The sequence below is a fragment of the Bombina bombina genome, chromosome 5 (genome assembly GCF_027579735.1).
Source record: "Bombina bombina isolate aBomBom1 chromosome 5, aBomBom1.pri, whole genome shotgun sequence".
NCBI lineage: Eukaryota > Metazoa > Chordata > Amphibia > Anura > Bombinatoridae > Bombina > Bombina bombina.
Window position 1 is genome coordinate 500,746,107 of NC_069503.1, and position 24,287 is coordinate 500,770,393.

The 24,287-nt window shown below is 39.0% G+C and overlaps 1 protein-coding gene across 1 annotated transcript in view; it reads right to left on the minus strand.

Moving 5' to 3' along the window:
- HERPUD2 (HERPUD family member 2) overlaps positions 1-24,287 on the minus strand; it is a 179,347-nt gene that overhangs the window by 67,425 nt on the left and 87,635 nt on the right. The window contains exons 4-5 of the mRNA XM_053714410.1: positions 12,603-12,707; positions 2,447-2,607 (exon numbers count right to left, since the gene is read on the minus strand). Of these exons, the coding sequence (XP_053570385.1) occupies positions 2,447-2,607; positions 12,603-12,707 (266 nt within the window). The remainder of the gene's footprint in view (positions 1-2,446; positions 2,608-12,602; positions 12,708-24,287) is intronic.

The window sequence follows — 24,287 nt, forward strand, 5'->3', positions numbered from 1 at the left end:
CTCTCACATCGTTGTGGAGGAATTGCGGCCCACTCTTCTTTACAACGTTTCTTCAGTTCATTGAGATTTGCATGCATTTGTTTATGCACAGCTCTCTTAAAGGGATACTAAACCGAAATTCTTTCTAACTTTCTAATTTACTCTTATCAATTTGTCATTGTTCACTTGGTATCTTTATTTGAAAAGCAGGAATAAAAGCTTAGGAGCCGGCACACATTTTAGGATCAGCTCCCTGGATAGCACTTGCTGATTGGTTGCTACACTTGCTACATTTAGCCACCAATCAGCAAGTGCTACCCAGGTGCTGAACCTAACATGGGCCGTCTCCTAAGCTTTTATTCTTACTTTTCAAATAAAGATACCAAGAGAACAAAGAAAATTTTATAATAGGAGTAAATTATAAAGTTGCTTATAATTGCATGCTCTATCTTACCACAGCATTTCAATCGGGTTGAGGTCTGGACTTTGACTGGGCGATTGCAGCACCTTGATTCTTTTCTTTTTCAGCCATTCTGTTGTAGATTTGCTGGTGTGCTTGGGATCATTGTCCTGTTGCATAACCCAATTTCGGTCAAGCTTTAGCTGTTGGACAGATGGCCTCACATTTGACTATAGAATACTTTGGTATACAGAGGAGATAATTTTCGACTGAATGACTGCAAGGTGCTCATGTCATGTGGCTGCAAAACAAGCCCAAATCATCACCCCTTCAACACTGTGTTTCACAGTTGGTATGAGGTGTCTGTGCTGATATGCTTTGTTTCTTTTTTGCCAAAGTGGCGCTGTGCATTATTGCCAAACATCTCAACTTTGGTCTCATCTGTCCAAAGGAAATCGTTCCAGAAGTCTTGTGGTTTGTTCAAATGCAACTTTGCAAACCTAAGCAGTACTGCCATGTTTATTTTTTAGAGAGAAGAGGCTCTATCCTGGCAAACCATACTTGTTGAGTCTTTTTCTAATTGTACAGTCATGAAATTTAACATGCTGGGGCCTGTAGAGTCTGATATGTAACTCTTGTTTTTTTTTCTGAGCATTGCACGTTCTGACCTTGGGGTGATGTCCATTCCTGGGAAGATTGGCAACTGTCTTAAATGTTTTCCACTTGTGAATAATCATTCTCACTGTAGAATGATGGACTTTAAATTGTTTGGAAATCGCCTTATAACCCTTCCCAGATTGATGGGCAGCAACAATTGCTTCTCTAAGATCATTGCTGATGTCTTTGCTCCTTGGCATTATATTAACACACACCTGAATGCTCCAGACCAGCAAACTGATAAAACTTCAGCTTTTATAGAGGTGGTCACACTTGCTGATGATCAATTAATCAAGGGCATTTGATTAGCCTCTTAATTCATATAGAAGCATTAAGGCTGTACTTAGTTTTTCACACAACTTCTCCATTTTGGCTTTATCTTTGTTTAATAAATCATGTGTAATATGTTGTGTTGTTGTTCATCTGAGGTTCTATTTACCTAATTTTAAGACCTTTTAAAGACCAGATGTTTTTTATTATGTCCTGTGATACGTAAAACCATAGAATTTTAAATAGGGTGTACATTTGTCAGACGGATAAAAGTCTGACACACAAGTGGCTGTCAGAAAATAGTCCAGCCACTAGATAGGTAGATAGATAGATTTGATAGATTAGATAGATAAATAGATGCAATAGATAGATAAATTCGAAAGATTCAATAGATATATAAATAGATAGATTCGATAGATAGATAATTTCACAGACAGAGAATTACAAGACGTGCAGGCTGGGACCCATTGTTAGGTTCCCAGAGGCGGTTGCGGCGCCCGAGGCTCTGATTAGAACAGAGCACTCCGGAGCGTATCTGCCCTCGGCCGAACATGCTTCAGTATTCTGTCCGTCGGCCAAATGCCCGTCAGCATTTTGTCAGAGCACCCACTTATATATATGTCTATATATGTGTACATATGTATTTATATATGCCTGTAAATACATATATACACATATAAATTCATCTGTACACATATATACCTATACATCTTTAGACATGTATATGTATGTATCAAAACCCTTTGCTGCCTTTTTTTTCTAACACCTTAGAACAAATTTCTTTAAACCCTTAACATTTTTGTGCAATTTAAACAAAAAAAATTAAGCAGATAGTGTTATTTTGAGTGTTTTGCAATACAGTTAACCAGAGCTCTGAGGACGCGGTATCCCAACACGCGTTAACTTCAATTGCCCTCAAGCAATCGTGTTTACTATCAACTTACTACGTAATACGAGCGATAAACCCCTTTTCTCTTGTGCGTAACTGTTAGCGTTCTACTCATAACCTGGCCCTAAATGTATTAAATAAGGCCATCTCTAACAATTTCTTTATAGCTGCTTTCAAAATTAATTTTGCAACACATTACAACTAAAAGTAAGAGACACCTATAGAATAGAAAAAGAACCAGAACAACTTACTCCACTCTAAGGTATGAAAAAGGATGGCTATAAGTGAGATTTGAAGACACTGGTAATGTTTGTCGATGCCTCAGGTTTTCATCATAACCAGGAACGGATGACGTGGCTGACATTTCTTGACTTGATGACAGATGGGAGGCTGGTCCTGAATGTTCTGAACTCTGAAAGTCCAAAAGTAGCATTAGGGTAATAAACACAACGTTCTCCCCAAGACCTATTTAATGGGCTACCCACAAAGCTGATTTTTCAGACAAACCACCTAAAATTTAAGTGAATATTAAGCTACAATTAGCTAATATTCATTTTCTAAATGTTTGTTGCACATTTTAGATAGCTCTAATAACATTTATAAATAACAGAAAATGTTATAAGTTTGCAGAATATTGCACTGCCCTTGTAAGCCAATGACAAAAGGCAAAATTGTGCAGCTAGCTACCAGTAATGCATTGCTGCTCCTGAGCATACCTAGGTATGATTTATTTTTAATAAAGGATGCCAAGAGAACAAAGTCAATTAGATAACAGTAAATTGGAAAAATGTTTAAAACTGCATGCTCTAACTGAATAATTAAAGCAAAATGGGTTGTGTGTCCAGTTAATCATAAAGCTTTCAGATGTCTACGTCCCTTTAAGACAAATAATGCAGAAAAACATTATTTAACTGAAAATTTACGCATTCTATGTTATATTAAAAAGGCTGCAACCACAGTAACTTTGATTGCTTTGTAAGTAACGTATCTTGCATGCCCTTTTGTATCTATTATTTAAAACCAAGTACTATTATTTTTTTTACAAAACAAAGCAAGCGAAACTGCTAAAAAAAACAAGAATCTTTATTCCATCTTGGTTAAAATCGGCACACATGTAGAAAGATAAAAAATGCAGAGATGTCAAATCAGTCTGACGCATTTCGGCTGCTGAGTCTATGATTAAGGCTGTCAGCAGACGAAACGCATCAGACTGACCTGACATGTCTGCATTTTTTTATCTTTCTACATGTGTGCCGATTTTAACCAAGATGGAATAAAGATTTTTGTATTTTTAGCAGTTTTGCTTGATTTGTTTTGTATCTCTATTCAGCAATGGAGAATCCTGAGGTTTAACTGCTAGAGCGTGTACACGCTCACAGACCTGTTGAGGCTCCAGGTCAGATTTTTACTGACAGCTGCCAGGATCAATGACTCACAAACAGAAGTTGCCGGGGATACCAATCTCACCTTCATACGGACTAGCAGTAATACCATTGGCTGAGTTGCGGTCACGTGATACGAAGGATTGTAGCTCCGAACTAAGAGGAGCTGGGGGATTCTAACCTGTCATAAGCGAACTAGCCATACCAGGAGGAAACAGTGAACCACGTACATGAGCAAAAAAATGTGAAAGGTGAGAATGGCTGATATATTAACTAAAGGTGGTGTCACTGTGAGTAGCAGGATAACCTAGAGCTACAGGGTGAAACTCTGTTGATTGTTTTAAGTATACTATTATTGTTTTGTTTAAAAGCCTTGACCACAGTGAAAACCAAGAAGGAAAAATATCTTCTATCTGGCTTGTGTGTTTACCCAAATTAGCTAAGAAAGATGATGTTCTATTAGAAAAAGGGCACTAAACACCTTGAGATTGAAACAACTTTCTTTAAAATATTTTGCCCTATTTTTATGTTATTTACCTCTGAAAATTAAATTGAGGATTTTCTAATTTTCAGAAATTGAAATGCACACTGCTGACTTCAAGGATAACCCAACATATAATTTCCTAACTGGTTTAGCTGATAACAACTGCAAAACAATGCATTTAATATTAACATTATAACCGTGACCAAGCTTGTTATCTGCAGACTAAATTCTGTATTGGCTTCTATAAATATGGCAAATGTTGGGTGGACTTTGGCTATTGAAAAACAGTTGCAGTTAAAAGAATCTTCATTTGTTTTAAAAAACGTTTAGACTTGGCTAATGTCATTCTATAGCAACATAACAGAAAAATGCCAAAGTCACCCAAGTCAGTTATGAACGTTGCACAGAAAACTATTTTAATTTTGTATTAATGGAGAATTGCTAAAATAGTACCTCTTCGTAAAAAAGCACAGCGGAGAACATGATTCTAGTAATCACACTATTATGTCTGATTTCAGCAGCAGAAAATAAATGGCTATTTATTTTATTTACTTTTTTATCTGTTTTAAAGTCAAACAACAGGCTAATCTAGTAAAGTTAACTTGACTAAGTAAAGACAAAGACCAGGTGGCGAAGTAAATGTATGTTTTGGTAAAGCATTTGACACTCACACAGCAAATAAGTACAAAAATGTAATTTCCTTGGATTATAATTAGGTCGAATATTTTAAGGACAGAAAGCAGAGCGCTGTTGAGTTTAATAAATAATGAGAGAGCTATGAATGGTAAACCTCAGGGCTCAGTGCTGGGGACTATTTTGTTTAACATTTTTAGAAGGAATTCTAGCAGTGGGCTTCAAGAGAATTTGAGTGACCAGACAATACAAAAACATGTAACAGAGCTGAGGTTCCAGCCACGATACATAAAACAATGTTGATATCAAATACTGGAGGATTGAACAAGTGAGCACTTGGGACCTTAGATTCGACATCAGAGTTAATGTAAACTTATAAATTTAGGAGGGGCGTGTCCAAGCAAAGTTCTTGAAAAAAAGGTTTTCCTTGAGCTCCCGAGGATTCGTCTATAATCTGACGATTATTTGGCTAGAAGAACAGCATCTGAACCAGATTTTTCATAAGTATTAAAACTTTGCTTCAGGAGGTTTTGCTTCAGTCTGTATTTGCTGTTTACATTATTCTGGAGCTGAGGAACGGATAATAAGGGCAGCGGCTCACTACTAGACGGAACTCCCCACCTCCGGCTTTCAGGTCACTTGTTGCTTCTGTACTATATATTTCAAAATATATCTTTATACACTTTACTTATTCACAATATTTACCTGTGAATCTTCTTTCCGCAAAGCAACACCTTCAAATTCTGCAACTATGTAGGGCAAAGCAATGCTACAGCGTCTGGATGCGCATTATCTAAAATTAGAGTGTTTTCTGCAAACATTACTTGATAAGGCGCTACCTGACTTTGCTCTGAGATAACTTGATAAAAAGTTTGCTACACCCACAAAGGTTGCTGGAACCATGGAGACTACTATATTCAAGTCACCTAGTGATATACCCAAAAGTTCTGTGCTGGAGAAACCCTACATAGACAGACTAGAGTCTTCTCAGCAAGGTCAAATACATTTCTTTACAGCGCCAGCTCTACTAATTACTACAATGAAACCTGATATTGAAATTATGGGGAAAAACTAAATTTATGCTTACCTGATAAATGTATTTCTTTCTTGACACGGTGAGTCCACGGATCATCATCAATTACTGTTGGGAAAATCACTCCTGGCCAGCAGGAGGAGCCAAAGAGCACCACAGCAAAGCTGTTAAATATCATTCCCCTACCCATAATCCCCCAGTCATTCGACCAAAGGGAAAGGAGAGAAAGGAAGTAACACAAGGTGCAGAGGTGCCTGAGGTTTATATAAAAAGAAACAGTCTGAATACAGGGCGGGATTCACCGTGTCAAGAAAGAAATACATTTATCAGGTAAGCATAAATTTAGTTTTCTTTCTAATGACACGGTGAGTCCACGGATCATCATCAATTACTGTTGGAAACCAATACCCAAGCCAGAGGACACAGATGATAAGGGAGGGACAAGACTGGAACCTAAACAGAAGGCACCACTGCTTGAAGAACCTTTCTCCCAAAAGAAGCCTCAGCCGAGGCAAAAGTATTGAATTTATAGAATTTGGAAAAAGTGTGCAAAGATGACCAAGTTGCAGCCTTGCAAATCCGTTCCACAGAAGCTTAATTTTTGAAGGCCCGGGAAGAAGAAACAGCCCTTGTGGAATGAGCTGTAATTTTCTCAGGAGGTTGCTGTCCAGCAGTCTCATATGCCAAGCGAATAGCGCTCTTCAGCCAAAGGCAAAGTGAAGTAGCCGTAGCTTTTTGACCCTCTCATTTCCCAGAAAAGCAAACAAACAATGCAGAAGACTGACGAAAGTCATTAGTTGCCTGCAAATAAAATTTTAGCACTCGCACAACATCCAGATTATGCAACATGCGTTCTTTGTGAGAAGAAGGATTAGGACACAAAGGTACAACGATTTCCTGATTAATATTCTTGACCGAAACAACCTTGGGCAGGAAACCAAACTTAGTACGCAGAACCAACTTATCAGAGTGAAATATAAGATAAGGGGCATCACACTGTAAAGCAGAGAGTTCAGAAACTCTCTGAGCAGAGGAAATAGCAACAAGAAACAAAACTTTCCAAGATAACATCTTAATATCTAAAGAATGCATAGGCTCAAACGGAGCCTGTTGTAAAACTTTAAGAACTTAAGAAACGTTAAGACTCCATGGAGGAGTAACAGGTTTAAACACAGGCCGAATTCTAACCAAGGCCTGACAAAACGATTGCATGTCTGGCACATCCGCCAAGCACTTATGTAACAAAATAGACAATGCCGAAATCTGACCCTTTAGAGTATTTGCCGACAAACCCTTCTCCAAACCATCCTGGAGAAAGGACAAAATCCCATGAATCCTTACTCTACTCCAAGAGTATCCTTTGGATTCACACCCCTCAGATGCTACCGACATGTCTTCTCCCTCAGGCTTATGGGATGGGACACTCTGGATAGCCAGAACTTGATCATAAACCTTACTAACTGTTTCCTTAAATTTCCTTTTACGCCAATATGGGGAAAGCTGACAAGGCCTTAGAACCGCAAGGGATACATGGGAAGCAATGTCTTGTAGAGAAAATCCTACAGGATTGCAAGAGGAAACTCAGGGCACTGTATGTGGAGACTGAAAAAGTTGGGACACTTGAGGAGAAAGCTGGTCATATCTGCAGCAGGAGACACCTGAACAGTATTTGCCTGGAATAATGGTGGCTCATGGTCAAATATTTTATCTCTATAACTTAAAGTTTTCTCAATGCATGAGGAACAAAAAGGAACTGGGGGTTCCACCTGAGCATCAAAACAGAACTGACAAGCAGCAACTTTGCCTGGGATAATGGTTTGAAAAGCCTCTTGACCCATCTTATGTAATAATTAAGGATAAAGTGTAAAACATATTTATTTGAAAATAAAAAATAAATGTGTACTGGGTCTTTAAATAGAAATGTGTGTTAGCGCAACAAACCAAATAGACCTCAGGCTACCTATACACCTCAGTAGCTTTACTGAGGTGCCTACCTGTCCTCCAGCTCATTTTCAAATACAGAGAGGTTACAGAGCCCTAACTGCAGAAAAAAACAGCTTACAACAGTAATCTCCATGACCAAAAGTTAGTATAAAAACTACTATAACACATTGAGCCACTATAAATCACATCACAGTCTCAATGCCCAAACTGCCTAAAAGAAACCCCAAACATGAAGGTTTAATAAAGTCCCATATTAACTAAGACAGTTTTTAGCTGTAACAAGTGCCAGCAATCTCCTTGCAAAAGAAAATGGCACTTACCTGAAAGTGGTGTCCGGCAACAGGACAGCTCACCTGGTTTGAGAGGGTGCAGCACCTCACATAGACCTGTGAAGAGAGAAAAACTGAGTAAACCTACTCAGGTTTTCTAGTTAGGGCAGCAGATTCTTGAGAAAACGCAGTGAGGATTGTACCTCACAAGTTCTCAAGTGCTCAAAAGCCACTACTGCCCTACTGAACAGACTGATGTGGACTAGGCTAGACCCCAGAAAAGAACAGAGTAAGCTAAAAAATAATAAAATCTTGATTGAAGTATACTTTACATCAGACACCTAAACTTAATCTCCTCCTTGCACTACAGGCAAATAGAATGACTGGGGGATTGTGGGTAGGGGAGTGATATTTAACAGCTTTGCTGTGGTTCTCTTTGCCTCCTCCTGCTAGCCAGGAGTGATATTCCCAAAACCCAACAGTAATTGATGATGATCCATGGACTCACTGTGTCATTAGAAAGAAAAACATAATTTATTCTTACCTGATAAATTATCACTGCCAAGAAAGAATGGAATTTATCCGGTAAGAATAAATTATGTTTTCTTTCTAAGGTGGTGATAGGCCGTGAAAATCCTTACTTGTGGGAAACTAATACCCAAGCTGTGAAGTCAACAAAGGAAATGGTGGGAAAAGAAAGAAAGTCAGACACCTATTTACCAGGAGCCATAGCCTAAAGGACCTTCCTTCCAAAAACTGCCTCCGCTGAGACAAACACAGCAAAGTAAAAACAAAATGGAAAGGAGACTACTGTCCTGCCTCTAAGAAAGCTTTGTGAACCAAACTCCATAATCAAGAAGCTAAGAAAACAGAAGCTGCCTTAGGGCACTTACGTTTACAAGAAAAGCAATAAGCAAGGTTGAAACCCACAAAAATATTTAGTAGCTTTTAGTAACGCACTGACCACAGCAAAATTGTACAAAAATCTCCCTATAGATGATTTTGGATTAGGATATAAGGAGCAACCCCAATCTACTGGATACAATTCTCAGAAAAAATCCCTTTAGGAAATTAAGCAAATATTGAAAACTGCTGTGTCCTGATGAACCACCAGATGCTGAAAACCACCAAAGAGAGCAGAAAATGCATTAAAGCATAGGTTCCAAAGGAGAAATACTGAAACCTCATAGAATTAGATACAAACTCCAGAGATAGGATTGATAACAAGCCTTACTCTAACCAAAACCTGAATAAATGCCTGGATAACTGGAAGAGGGGCAAACTGCCAGAAACTTAACAAACCAGAAAGATTTGAAATGTGCCTCCTTTGGAGAGCTGAACGATAGAACGTGCCACGCTACCTTACTCAAAAACACCTAGGAAAAACACACTTTCTCCACCTTGCAGCAAATACTTCCAGCAACATGATTAGAAACCTGAAGCAGAGGCTATCGCAGATTCAGAAAAACAAATGTCTGAAGAAGAACTAAACGTTCAATCTCCAAGCACTCAAATGAGACACTGAGGATATTGACAAAATAAGGGAATAGGTCCAACTACCACTTTCAGCAGGTCAAACTGGAGTTATTCTCATGCATAGATTGGTTCCAGCTTGAGTCAAGACAGTACTCGCAGTAGAATCACAATTTGAGGAAAGTTAAAATAAATGATAAGTCCAAGAGACTGCTGATGCACCTATCAATTACTCTTGAGGATCACTCAACGTTGACCCTACTCTAGAGAGCGAGCAGATCAGCCAAAACATCAGGAGATCGATTCTAACGCGGAACCAACTGATCTAAATGTTCTGATTGTGGAACTGTCCCCCTAGTGTAAAGACTGACCACTCATAAACTCCCCTTTCCAGATTATCACCCCAGAAAACCAGAGTAATTGAGATGGAACACTGAGGAAACTCTGCCTACCTCAGTCTACAAGAAACTTCTGTCATCGCCAGAGCACTGTGGGGAACCAACTTGATGATTGAAATAAATAACCACTGTTATGTTTATGTACACTAAGATAACTCAGTAAGCACCAAAGTATCTATAGGAGCGCATGGGACTGATAGCATGTGCTTAAGATGTCATATAGTGAGACTGTGTAACTGGCTAAAAATACACTAACCTGTGTATCTGCAATTTGCCTGTGGGCTATGTGGGGGAAACAGGTAATTACCAAAGAAATGACCATTCCACTGATCTTACCCAGATAAGAATCTTAAGAATGCAGCAGAGAGCCCATCCATGACTGTAACTAACAGTACAGGAAATACTGAGGGAGTATATCTTCATGATCAGACCAGAGGAGGCTGAAGGAACTATCCCAGTGACACCTGTGGCAGGCTTGTGACCATAACTCCCAAGAGGAGATTAACATTACACAGCCAGTACTCACATATGTCACTCTCTTCCAGGAACTATCCAATGGGGGAAAATATTGGATTAATATCCCTGTAAATCTTCAAGAAATTCTAAACACCTCTCTCCATGCCTTCTCCTTGACAAGACAAAGCACTACTACCACCTTAGAAAGAAAAAGAGGATGACTCATCTAACATACCACCCATTAAACTGTGAACCAACTGACTTATTGGAGTGTCCCCACACAACGAATAAAGGTTAAATGTTTTCTTTAAAAGCTCTGGATCTTCTGGTTACTACAATGAAGATATGGAAGTCAGTTTCCTCTAACCTGGGGATGAACATGTGTATTAACATTGCAGAAATAATTGTAGCATCTGCCCCGGCAGTTAATTTTATTTATTGGGCTTCTAATAACGTGGATAAGCAGGCTGATGATGTGAATTTTATTGTAGCATCTAATTGGGCAAAAAAGGGTTCATGAGAAACCTTCACTGTCTGCTTTCATCATGATACCAAAGAAGCTCATTAATGATATAGACTCTCAGATGTCTGCAACAGAAGTGAGTCTGTCTGAAACAGGCTGGCATGAGACTTTGCAGCCACTTTTTCACTGTTGATTTTTATATAGCTTTATGTTTAATGATAATGCTGGAAGAGATACTAACTGGAGGAGGCTAACTTGTTAATGTTATCTCACGCTTCCACATATAAGTAGTCCTGGTCTTTTGTTGTTTTCCTGTTAAAATGAGTCCCATATAGTCTGTATAACTTGTTCCTTTTATTTTATGAGCAGATCATTTCTATAAGCTGCAATTATTTATCCATCATATAAGTTCATGACCTACCTAGTCCATTTCATAGTTAACCCTTTAATGACAGGGTCAACTTGTCTACATCAGAACAACGTTACGATGTAGACAAATTAAAATCCCGCGATCATGCACGTGATCGTGAGATTTCAATGATGGGATCAGGTTAGGGGGGCGGCGTCACTATGAAGCTAGGCACGCCCTTCAAACCGTGATTCCATCTAGGAAGCACCGTTGGCTTCAGGACAGCCAAACGGCTCGGACGTTCTATTCCGTCCTAACGGCACTAAAGCCTGGCGCGGTTAGGAAGCTGCAACTGCGTTAAAAGGTTAATAAACTATTTAACACTATAGTCAATATATCTTTCTGTTCACAAACAATCTGCTACAAATTAATTTAAGGAGCTTTCCATCTATTATTATTTTTAATGTTAGTAATCCAATATTTTGAACCTGGGAGTGCTCTACCTCTCCGTTAGCAACTTCCTAGACAATTTTTTATATTGATGTTTATATGGTTCTAGTTCTTATCACTACTTATAGAAATAAGGTCCAGGATTGACCCCTCCGTTTAATATCTTGTTTCATCACCATTAATAATCTTTACCTCCATATGATTATCTTCTATTTAGTAGAAGGTTTGTTAGTAACCTTCTCATATAAAACACCAATATTAATGCAGATAGCTCTTTGTTAAAGGGACATTAAACACTAAATACATGCTAGATAGAATGATGCATTCAAATAAAAGATTAGTCTGAAAATAGCATATAGATGTTATTTAAAAAGCTTCATTGATTTATTAAATAGTGACCAAATAAGTGTAAAGTATTAAAGTCTATAAAACAATGGGAGCTGCTATGTTGTAACTTAGTTTACCTTCTATGCTGTGGCCAATTAGGGACAGTTATAAACAGGTCACTAGAGTGTGCAGCCAATGGTTGTGTGGAATATAACAGTGTTCTGCACTATGATCATTTCTGGCAGGAACTGAAATGCTCACAATTTCAGAATGGAATTACAGGAAAGGGGGGCAAATAAATAATGAAAGTACATTGTAGAGTTTTTTTTATATATGATTTATCAATTTATATTACCATCTCAAAGTGTTTAATGTCCCTTTAAGGTCCAAAAGTGGCCTTCTTTTAAACCAATAAGGGGTAACTAAAATGAGGGCTGCATTACTGTTTATGCAATGTTTTTTTTTTTACAGGTATACTCTGTATTCTGGATATGAAAATCACTATGTTTTCCTCTATGTCTTATTGTTTCCGATTGTCCTTGAATAAAAAAATAAAAAATATGCATTTAGGATTCACAAAGGCTAATAAACAGCCTCACTGGCACTTGACTGACAGCAAGAGAAATGGAATTTGGGAATTATGTATTCAGAAAAATTAAAGAGTTGGTAGATAATGCAATAGAGAAGCAAGGCTAGTAAGGCTAGCTCAGTTTTACTAATTGTATTATTTAGTTGTGGCAACTTACTGAACTGCTGGTGCTTGCTATTCTCTCCTTGTTGTGGCTGGCTTTTGGGGAGCTTGGAGGAGTTCTGGAGGCACACACTAAATGAACCATGTGGTACTCATCTTGCTGCAATGAAAGAAAAGAGAAACGTAGGTTTACATGAAATAATCAAGCACATACTTTCCCTTACCCCTGACTGTCATAATTAAGGAAAATACAGGTCTTAATCACATATACATGAAATTGTATGCTCTGAATCATGACATTTTAATTTTGCCTTTACTGTCCCTTAGTGGAGTTACTACTTAAAGGGACAGTCTAGTCCAAAATAAACTTTCATGATTCAGATAGGGCATGCAATTTTAAACAATTTTCCAATTTACTTTTATCACCAATTTTGCTTTGTTCTCTTGGTATTCTTAGTTGAAAGCTTAAACTAGGAGGTTCATATGCTAATTTCTTAGACCTTGAAGGCCACCTCTTTTCAGAATGCATTTTAACAGTTTTCACCACTAGAGGGTGTTAGTTCACGTGTTTCATATAGATAACACTGTGCTCATGCACTTGAAGTTATCTGGGAGCCAGCACTGATTGGCTAAACTGCAAGTCTCTCAAAAGAACTGAAATAAAGGGGCAGTTTGCAGAGGCTTAGATACAAGATAATCACAGAGGTAAAAAGTATATAAATATAACTGTGTTGGTTATGCAAAACTGGGGAATTGGTAATAAAGGGATTATCTATCTTTAAAAACAATAAGTGTAGACTGTCCCTTTAAATATGTTGGATTTTCAGGTTTGTCTCCATCATTTATTGAAAACAGAATTTATGTTTACCTGATAAATTACTTTCTCCAACGGTGTGTCCGGTCCACGGCGTCATCCTTACTTGTGGGATATTCTCTTCCCCAACAGGAAATGGCAAAGAGCCCAGCAAAGCTGGTCACATGATCCCTCCTAGGCTCCGCCTACCCCAGTCATTCGACCGACGTTAAGGAGGAATATTTGCATAGGAGAAACCATATGGTACCGTGGTGACTGTAGTGAAAGAAAATAAATTATCAGACCTGATTAAAAAAACCAGGGCGGGCCGTGGACCGGACACACCGTTGGAGAAAGTAATTTATCAGGTAAACATAAATTCTGTTTTCTCCAACATAGGTGTGTCCGGTCCACGGCGTCATCCTTACTTGTGGGAACCAATACCAAAGCTTTAGGACACGGATGAAGGGAGGGAGCAAATCAGGTCACCTAAATGGAAGGCACCACGGCTTGCAAAACCTTTCTCCCAAAAATAGCCTCAGAAGAAGCAAAAGTATCAAACTTGTAAAATTTGGTAAAAGTGTGCAGTGAAGACCAAGTCGCTGCCCCACATATCTGATCATCAGAAGCCTCGTTCTTGAAGGCCCATGTGGAAGCCACAGCCCTAGTGGAATGAGCTGTGATTCTTTCGGGAGGCTGCCGTCCGGCAGTCTCGTAAGCCAATCTGATGATGCTTTTAATCCAAAAGAGAGAGAGAGAGGTAGAAGATGCTTTTTGACCTCTCCTTTTACCGGAATAAACAACAAACAAGGAAGATGTTTGTCTAAAATCCTTTGTAGCATCTAAATAGAATTTTAGAGCGCGAACAACATCCAAATTGTGCAACAAACGTTCCTTCTTTGAAACTGGTTTCGGACACAGAGAAGGTACGATAAGCTCCTGGTTAATGTTTTTGTTAGAAACAACTTTTGGAAGAAAACCAGGTTTAGTACGTAAAACCACCTTATCTGCATGGAACACCAGATAAGGAGGAGAACACTGCAGAGCAGATAATTCTGAAACTCTTCTAGCAGAAGAAATTGCAACTAAAAACAAAACTTTCCAAGATAATAACTTAATATCAACGGAATGTAAGGGTTCAAACGGAACCCCCTGAAGAACTGAAATAACTAAATTGAGACTCCAAGGAGGAGTCAAAGGTTTGTAAACAGGCTTAATTCTAACCAGAGCCTGAACAAAGGCTTGAACATCTGGCACAGCTGCCAGCTTTTTGTGAAGTAACACAGACAAGGCAGAAATCTGTCCCTTCAGGGAACTTGCAGATAATCCTTTTTGCAATCCTTCTTGAAGGAAGGATAGAATCTTAGGAATCTTAACCTTGTCCCAAGGGAATCCTTTAGATTCACACCAACAGATATATTTTTTCCAAATTTTGTGGTAAATCTTTCTAGTTACAGGCTTTCTGGCCTGGACCAGAGTATCGATAACAGAATCTGAGAATCCTCGCTTCGATAAGATCAAGCGTTCAATCTCCAAGCAGTCAGCTGGAGTGAAACCAGATTAGGATGTTCGAACGGACCCTGAACAAGCAGGTCTCGTCTCAAAGGTAGCTTCCAAGGTGGAGCCGATGACATATTCACCAGATCTGCATACCAAGTCCTGCGTGGCCACGCAGGAGCTATCAAGATCACCGACGCCCTCTCCTGATTGATCCTGGCTACCAGCCTGGGGATGAGAGGAAACGGCGGGAACACATAAGCTAGTTTGAAGGTCCAAGGTGCTACTAGTGCATCCACTAGAGCCGCCTTGGGATCCCTGGATCTGGACCCGTAGCAAGGAACTTTGAAGTTCTGACGAGAGGCCATCAGATCCATGTCTGGAATGCCCCACAGCTGAGTGACTTGGGCAAAGATTTCCGGATGGAGTTCCCACTCCCCCGGATGCAATGTCTGACGACTCAGAAAATCCGCTTCCCAATATTCCACTCCTGGGATGTGGATAGCAGACAGGTGGCAGGAGTGAGACTCCGCCCATAGAATGATTCTGGTCACTTCTTCCATCGCTAGGGAACTCCTTGTTCCCCCCTGATGGTTGATGTACGCAACAGTTGTCATGTTGTCTGATTGAAACCGTATGAACTTGGCCCTCGCTAGCTGAGGCCAAGCCTTGAGAGCATTGAATATCGCTCTCAGTTCCAGAGTATTTATCGGTAGAAGAGATTCTTCCCGAGACCAAAGACCCTGAGCTTTCAGGGATCCCCAGACCGCGCCCCAGCCCATCAGACTGGCGTCGGTCGTGACAATGACCCACTCTGGTCTGCGGAATGTCATCCCTTGTGACTAAGGTTGTCCAGGGACAGCCACCAACGGAGTGAGTCTCTGGTCCTCTGATTTACTTGTATCTTCGGAGACAAGTCTGTATAGTCCCCATTCCACTGACTGAGCATGCACAGTTGTAATGGTCGTAGATGAATGCGCGCAAAAGGAACTATGTCCATTGCCGCTACCATCAACCCGATTACTTCCATGCACTGAGCTATGGAAGGAAGAGGAACAGAATGAAGTATCCGACAAGAGTCTAGAAGTTTTGTATTTCTGGCCTCTGTCAGAAAAATCCTCATTTCTAAGGAGTCTATTATTGTTCCCAAGAAGGGAACCCTTGTTGACGGAGATAGAGAACTCTTTTCCGCGTTCATCTGAGAAAGGCCAGGACAATGTCCGTGTGAGCCTTTGCTTGAGGAAGGGACGACGCTTGAATCAGAATGTCGTCCAAGTAAGGTACTACAGCAATGCCCCTTGGTCTTAGCACAGCTAGAAGGGACCCTAGTACCTTTGTGAAAATCCTTGGAGCAGTGGCTAATCCGAAAGGAAGCGCCACGAACTGGTAATGCTTGTCCAGGAATGCGAACCTTAGGAACCGATGATGTTCCTTGTGGATAGGAATATGTAGATACGCATCCTTTAAATCCACCGTGGTCATGAATTGACCTTCCTGGATGGAAGGAAGAATAGTTCGAATGGTTTCCATCTTGAAGGATGGAACCTTGAGAAACTTGTTTAAGATCTTGAGATCTAAGATTGGTCTGAACGTTCCCTCTTTTTTGGGAACTATGAACAGAATGGAGTAGAACCCCATCCCTTGTTCTCTTAATGGAACAGGATGAATCACTCCCATTTTTAACAGGTCTTCTACACAATGTAAGAATGCCTGTCTTTTTATGTGGTCTGAAGACAACTGAGACCTGTGGAATCTCCCCCTCGGGGGAAGTCCCTTGAATTCCAGAAGATAACCTTGGGAGACTATTTCTAGCGCCCAAGGATCCAGAACATCTCTTGCCCAAGCCTGAGCAAAGAGAGAGAGTCTGCCCCCCACCAGATCCGATCCCGGATCGGGGGCCAACATTTCATGCTGTCTTGGTAGCAGTGGCAGGTTTCTTGGCCTGCTTTCCCTTGTTCCAGCCATGCATTGGTCTCCAAGCTGGCTTGGCTTGAGAAGTATTACCCTCTTGCTTAGAGGACGTAGCACTTTGGGCTGGTCCGTCTCTACGAAAGGGACGAAAATTAGGTTTATTTTTGCCTTGAAAGGCCGATCCTGAGGAAGGGCGTGGCCCTTACCCCCAGTGATATCAGAGATAATCTCTTTCAAGTCAGGGCCAAACAGCGTTTTCCCCTTGAAAGGAATGTTAAGTAGCTTGTTCTTGGAAGATGCAGCAGCCGACCAAGATTTTAACCAAAGCGCTCTGCGCGCCACAATAGCAAACCCAGAATTCTTAGCCGCTAACCTCGCCAATTGCAAAGTGGCGTCTAGGGTGAAAGAATTAGCCAATTTGAGAGCATTGATTCTGTCCATAATCTCCTCATAGGAGGAGAATCACTATCGACCGCCTTTATTAGCTCATCGAACCAGAAACATGCGGCTGTAGCGACAGGGACAATGCATGAAATTGGTTGTAGAAGGTAACCCTGCTGAACAAACATCTTTTTAAGCAAACCTTCTAATTTTTTATCCATAGGATCTTTGAAAGCACAACTATCCCCTATGGGTATAGTGGTGCGTTTGTTTACAGTGGAAACCGCTCCCTCGACCTTGGGGACTGTCTGCCATAAGTCCTTTCTGGGGTCGACCATAGGAAACAATATTTTAAATATGGGGGGAGGGACGAAAGGAATACCGGGCCTTTCCCATTCTTTATTAACAATGTCCGCCACCCGCTTGGGTATAGGAAAAGCTTCTGGGAGCCCCGGCACCTCTAGGAACTTGTCCATTTTACATAGTCTCTCTGGGATGACCAACTTGTCACAATCATCCAGAGTGGATAATACCTCCTTAAGCAGAATGCGGAGATGTTCCAACTTAAATTTAAATGTAATCACATCAGGTTCAGCTTGTTGAGAAATGTTCCCTGAATCAGTAATTTCTCCCTCAGACAAAACCTCCCTGGCCCCTTGGTTATGGGCCCTTCAGAAATATTATTATCAGCGTCGTCATGCTCTTCAGTATCTAAACCAGAGCAGTCGCGCTTACGCTGATAAGTGTTCATTTTGGCTAAAATGTTTTTGACAGAATAATCCATTACAGCCGTTAATTGTTGCATAGTAAGGAGTATTGGCGCGCTAGATGTACTAGGGGCCTCCTGAGTGGGCAAGACTCGTGTAGACGAAGGAGGGAATGATGCAGTACCATGCTTACTCCCCTCACTTGAGGAATCATCTTGGGCATCATTGTCATTGTCACATAAATCACATTTATTTAAATGAATGGGAATTCTGGCTTCCCCACATTCAGAACACAGTCTATCTGGTAGTTCAGACATGTAAAACAGGCATACACTTGATAACCAAGTACAAAAAAACGTTTTAAAATAAAACCGTTACTGTCACTTTAAATTTTAAACTGAACACACTTTATTACTGCAATTGCGAAAAAACATGAAGGAATTGTTCAAAATTCACCAAATTTTCACCACAGTGTCTTAAAGCCTTAAAAGTATTGCACACCAAATTTGGAAGCTTTAACCCTTAAAATAACGGAACCGGAGCCGTTTTTATATTTAACCCCTTTACAGTCCCTGGAATCTGCTTTGCTGAGACCCAACCAAGCCCAAAGGGGAATACGATACCAAATGATGCCTTCAGAAAGACTTTTCTATGTATCAGAGCTCCACACACATGCAGCTGCATGCCATGCTGTTCTCAAAAACAAGTGCGCCATACCGGCGCGAAAATGAGGCTCTGACTATGATTAGGGAAAGCCCCTATAGAATAAAGTGTCTAAAACAGTGCCTGCCGATATTATTTTACAAAAAATACCCAGATTAAATGATTCCTCAAGGCTAAATATGTGTAAATATGATCGATTTAGCCCAGAAAAAGTCTACAGTCTTAATAAGCCCTTGTGAAGCCCTTATTTACGATCGTAATAAACATGGCTTACCGGATCCCATAGGGAAAATGACAGCTTCCAGCATTACATCGTCTTGTTAGAATGTGTCATACCTCAAGCAGCAAGAGACTGCTCACTGTTCCCCCAACTGAAGTTAATTGCTCTCAACAGTCCTGTGTGGAACAGCCATGGATTTTAGTGACGGTTGCTAAAATCATTTTCCTCATACAAACAGAAATCTTCATCTCTTTTCTGTTTCTGAGTAAATAGTACATACCAGCACTATTTCAAAATAACAAACTCTTGATTGAATAATAAAAACTACAGTTAAACACTAAAAAACTCTAAGCCATCTCCGTGGAGATGTTGCCTGTACAACGGCAAAGAGAATGACTGGGGTAGGCGGAGCCTAGGAGGGATCATGTGACCAGCTTTGCTGGGCTCTTTGCCATTTCCTGTTGGGGAAGAGAATATCCCACAAGTAAGGATGACGCCGTGGACCGGACACACCTATGTTGGAGAAATTATGCTTCTGATTGGTTTTGTTAGATCTGAACACAAGATCTATTTGAGGTATTAAAAAAATGTTCTGTATCTAGATAGTCTAAAAATATAGGCCTAAAATAATAAACATGCACAACAATATGTGGGGGGTTGCACAAACATGCGACTCAACCTCCTGACAGACTGACTATGTCTGCCAGAGGATCAATTTTACTAAAGGAGTGGCAGGGGTTAGAGGCGTTATACTGTGATCCCACATGAAGAGGGGATGGCTGTGATATGAAAACCTATTAAAGGACCAAGGAAAACAGTATAATGCTAACCAAAACATAGGTTCTCCATTATAGTTAGTTAGTGTGAAAAGGATTGTAAATCACCTACCATATTGTATAAACAATGTTTCCAACTATTACAAATATCATCTGTTTAGTAAGTTTTATTCATTTCCACCTACAGCCCCCTTTTTTTCCATAACTCCTTATTTAAAATGCAGCCTGTTACAAAGTGTCTACTCTCCTCAAATCTACATATTAAAGGGACAGTCTAGTCCAAAATAAACTTTTATGATTCAGATAAAGAATGTAATTTTAAACAATTCTCCAATTTAATTTTATCACCAATTTTGCTTTGTTCTCTAGGTATTTTTAGGAGGTTCATATGCTAATTTCTAAGTCCTTGAAGGCTGCCTCTTCTCTCAGGGCATTGTGACAGTTTTTCACCACTAGGGGGTGTTAGTTCATGCGTGTCATATAGATAACACTGTGCTCATGCACGTGGAGTTCCAGTGAGCCAGCTCTGATTGGCTAAAATGGATGTCTATCAAAAGAACTGAAATAAGGGGGCAGTTTGCAGAGGCTTAGATACAGGGTAATCACAGAGGTAAAAATTGTATTTATACAACTGTGTTGGTTATGCAAAACTAGGGAATGGGTAATAAAGGGATTATCTATCTTTTTAAACAATAACGATTCTGGTGTAGACTGTCCCTTTAAATATTGTATTGTGTGATCCCAAACACATGCGCGTTAGATTTTAATGTTATATAAATAAAAATCCTTTATGACAGGTTATGGCTTATGTTACTATAAGCATTTGAACTTATCAACTTCTAGCAATTTTTACTGCTCATTAGACTAGTGGGAATAGAAAGAATCAATATACTTACCTTTTGTACATGGAGGGCTATAGCCTGCCTGCTAAGACTAAATCAAAGAAAACAAAAAGGTAGTGGCGGCACAACTTCTTTATTGGAGTCACAATGCTGTCAAAAGCAACAGCAACATTTTGGGTGTGTAACCCTTATTCATGCTAACAAACAACTAACATTTTCTCCTATTTATACCCTATGGCCACAAGAGGGTGCCATATGGTCAGAAAAATTATTAACTATTAACATTCCTTCTCAAAGGTAATTACTATTAAAGAAATCTTACATATCAGTAAAAAACATCACACCTACTTAGGAATGGAGGTTCATGATATCATTATAATTTACAAATCCAAGTCATCATAAGCAATATACAGAAATAAGTAATAACTTTTAGTAAACTTTACAAGAGCATTTTACAAAAACACTGGTAAGTCCCAATCTCTATTAAGGCCAACTGGGTCCATGGTACCTAATTTAAAAATCCAAAAAGCTTCCTTTTGTTTGAGAATACGCTCCCTATTCCCTCCCCTACGTGGCATTGCTATGTGTACAATGATTTGAAACCTCAATTGGTTAATAGAATGGCCCATTTTCAAAAAATTATGAGACACAGGCGATTTAACATTCCCTGTTCTGATGTTACTTTTATGTTCAATAATTCTAATAGCCCTGGTCGTCTTGCCTACATAGCTCCGCCCACACGGGCATTTAATTATATATATATATATATATATATATATATATATATAACATATTGAGTGCGATATGATATCCCCTAATCTCAAATTTCTTTCCAGTAGTGGGATGGTAAAATAGGGAACCCTTTATCATATTATTACAGCATAAACACTTCAAACACGGGTAACAACCCTCATTCTTACTAGAGATAAACCTTTGTTTATCAATTGTTGGTGAAGGTTGGGACCCTGTTTAAAGGCAGGCATGGGGTAGTTTTTAAATTCTTCAATATTTGGATTACAATCAGTAAGGACTTTCCAGTGTTTTCTCATAATACGTTGTATCTGGTAACTTTGGGCATTAAACTCGGAAACAAAAATAAGACAATGCTCATCTTTCTTAGTCCTTTTATTTGGACTTAAAGGGACAGTCAACACCAGAGTTGTTGTTGTTTAAAAAGATAGATAATCCCTTTATTACCCATTCCCCAGTTTTGCAAAACCAACACTGTTATATTAATACACTTTTTATTTCTGTGACTAACTTGTATCTAAGCATCTTCTGACCGCCCCTAATCACATGACTTTTAGTTATTATCTATTGACTTGCATTTTAGCCAATTAGTGCAGTGTCTGCCACTAGCCACGAGCGTGATCACAATGCTATCTATATGGCCTACATGAGCTTGCTCTCCCCTGCTGTGAAAAGTAAATAAAATAGAGGCAGTCTTCAAGGGCTTAGAAATTATCATATGCACCTTCCTATGTTTGCTTTCAACTAGAATACCAAGAGAACAAAGCAAAATTGTTGATAAAAGTAAATTGGAAAGTTGTTTAAAATTACATGCCATATTTGAAACATGAAAGTTTTTTTTGGACTTGACTGTCCCTTTACTAAAGTCTCTCTCGGAATAGATAAAGCATAATCTCTTTCTTTATTAATAATAGCAGGGGGGGTACCCATGTTCAACAAATCTCGAACTCTTTCATTAAAGGGACACTAAACCCAATTTTAATATACCTTGTCAGCGCTTAATTATTGTTTAATTTCATTCACATATGTTTTATCAAGAGCTACAATTCCACCTCCCTTATCAGCCCTTTTCAAAACCAGATTCTTATTTGACTTTAATGATTTCCCAGCAGAGATATTTCTACCAGAAAAATTACCAATACAATTGACTCTTTGCTTATATTTATTACGTCTATTACTACTTCCTTTCTCCTTATACATTTTGTCTTGGAGTTTCTTAATCTCATTTTTAACTAGATTGACATATGTTTCATCAGAATGATTAGTATAAATATACTGCTTTTCTTTATCCCCAAGATAGTTAAATCAAAGGCAGACTTAGTTTTCAACACTTTATCAGAGTATTCAAGATTAGCCATAAAACATTTCAGCCTCAGGTTCCTAAAGAACCGAAAGAGATCTTTATGGAGTTGAAAAAAATTACAGTCCTGTTTAGGACAAAACGAAAGTCCCTTATTAAGTGTAGAAAGTTCATCTTTAGACATAATAGTCCCAGATAGAGGATAGGGAGCGTATTCTCAAACAAAAGGAAGCTTTTTGGATTTTTAAATTAGGTACTATGGACCCAGTTGGCCTTAATAGAGATTGGGATTTATCAGTGTTTTTGTAAAATGCTCTTGTAAAGTTTACTAAAAGTTATTATTTATTTCTGTATATTGCTTATGTTGACTTGGATTTCTATATTATAATGATAATATCATGTACCTCCATTCCTAAGTAGGTGTGATGTTTTTAACGGATACGATTTCTTTAATAGTAATTACCTTTGAGAAGGAATGTTAATAGTTAATAATTTTTCTGACCCTATGGCGCACTCTTGTGGCCATAGGGTATAAATAGGAGAAAATGTCAGTTGTTTGTTAGCATGAATAAGGGTTAAACACCTGAAACGTTGCTGTTGCTTTTGACAGTGTTGTGACTCCAATAAAGAAGTTGTGCTGCCACAACCTTTTGGTTTTCTTTGATTTGCTGATTGGGGGTTATGAGCAGCCCTTTATTGTGGCTTGCACACCCCTGAGAGTGCTGTACCCATCCTTGTATCCTGCTCAGACTAAATGACAGGCGATGTACTTATTACTGATGCATAAAAGTTAGCCTGCACACACGGCGAGCAGTGGAGGAAAATAGCAGTGACGTCACCAATGACGTTTCCAATGATGTCTGAGAATTAACACTGAGCATGTGCATGAAATGCGCACGCACAAAAATACTTATCCCGATAGATACCTATCATAGGTGTGTATAATTGGTCAAATCGAGGGCTTGGAAAGGATTCATATTTCAGATTAAGAATAAAAGAAAAAGATACATTTTTATAATTGATGTTATTTGCTAAACTGTTACAGGTGAACTTTAGAATGCTTTTGAAAAAATATTTCAAATTCAAAAAGATTGCCAGCCTCCAAATAATAAGTAAAAGAACCTTTATTCACTTATACAGGGTCCATAATGTAGCAACAACATTTCAAGCCAGCAATTGGTTCTTAGTCATGTCAAAGTACCTATGTACAGGTGTGCCTTTTAAACCTATCAAACAATTATCAGTTTAAGCAACACTGCCATCTTGTGGATTTTTTCCAATACACACGTGTTAAACACAAAATGCAAAATTAAAGAAATAACTATATCAATACCATTTGAAAATCTTTTCTTATAAACTTTGATCTACCACATGTATATTTTTGAATACACATACATTAAAATCATATTAAAAACAAACAAACCTATACATAAAATTACATTTCAGAATCATGCAACAATATATCACAGGTATATCTTAAAGAAACAGTGACCAGTCAAAATCTTTGTTGAGCCCTTTAGGTTGTAGGGCATCCAATTTCCTTATCCAAAACATTTCTCTTTTTTTCAAAATTGATTCCCTATCACCTCCCCTCCTGGGCCTAGCCACATGTTTTATTACTTGAAACCGTAATTGGCTTATATTATGGCCCATAGAGAGGAAGTGATAGGAAAGGGGGGCATCTTTATTATTAGTCCTAATATTAGATTTGTGTTCAGTCATTCTTTCCCTGACCTCCCTACTCGTTTCACCAACATAAATCCTAGCACAAGGACATTTAATAATATATATTGCATATATACTCCTACAAGTCAAATAATCCCCTATCTTATATTTGGTCCCATTTGTAGGATGGAAGAAATGTTCACCCTTAATGACAGAACTACAATGGCTACAGTGT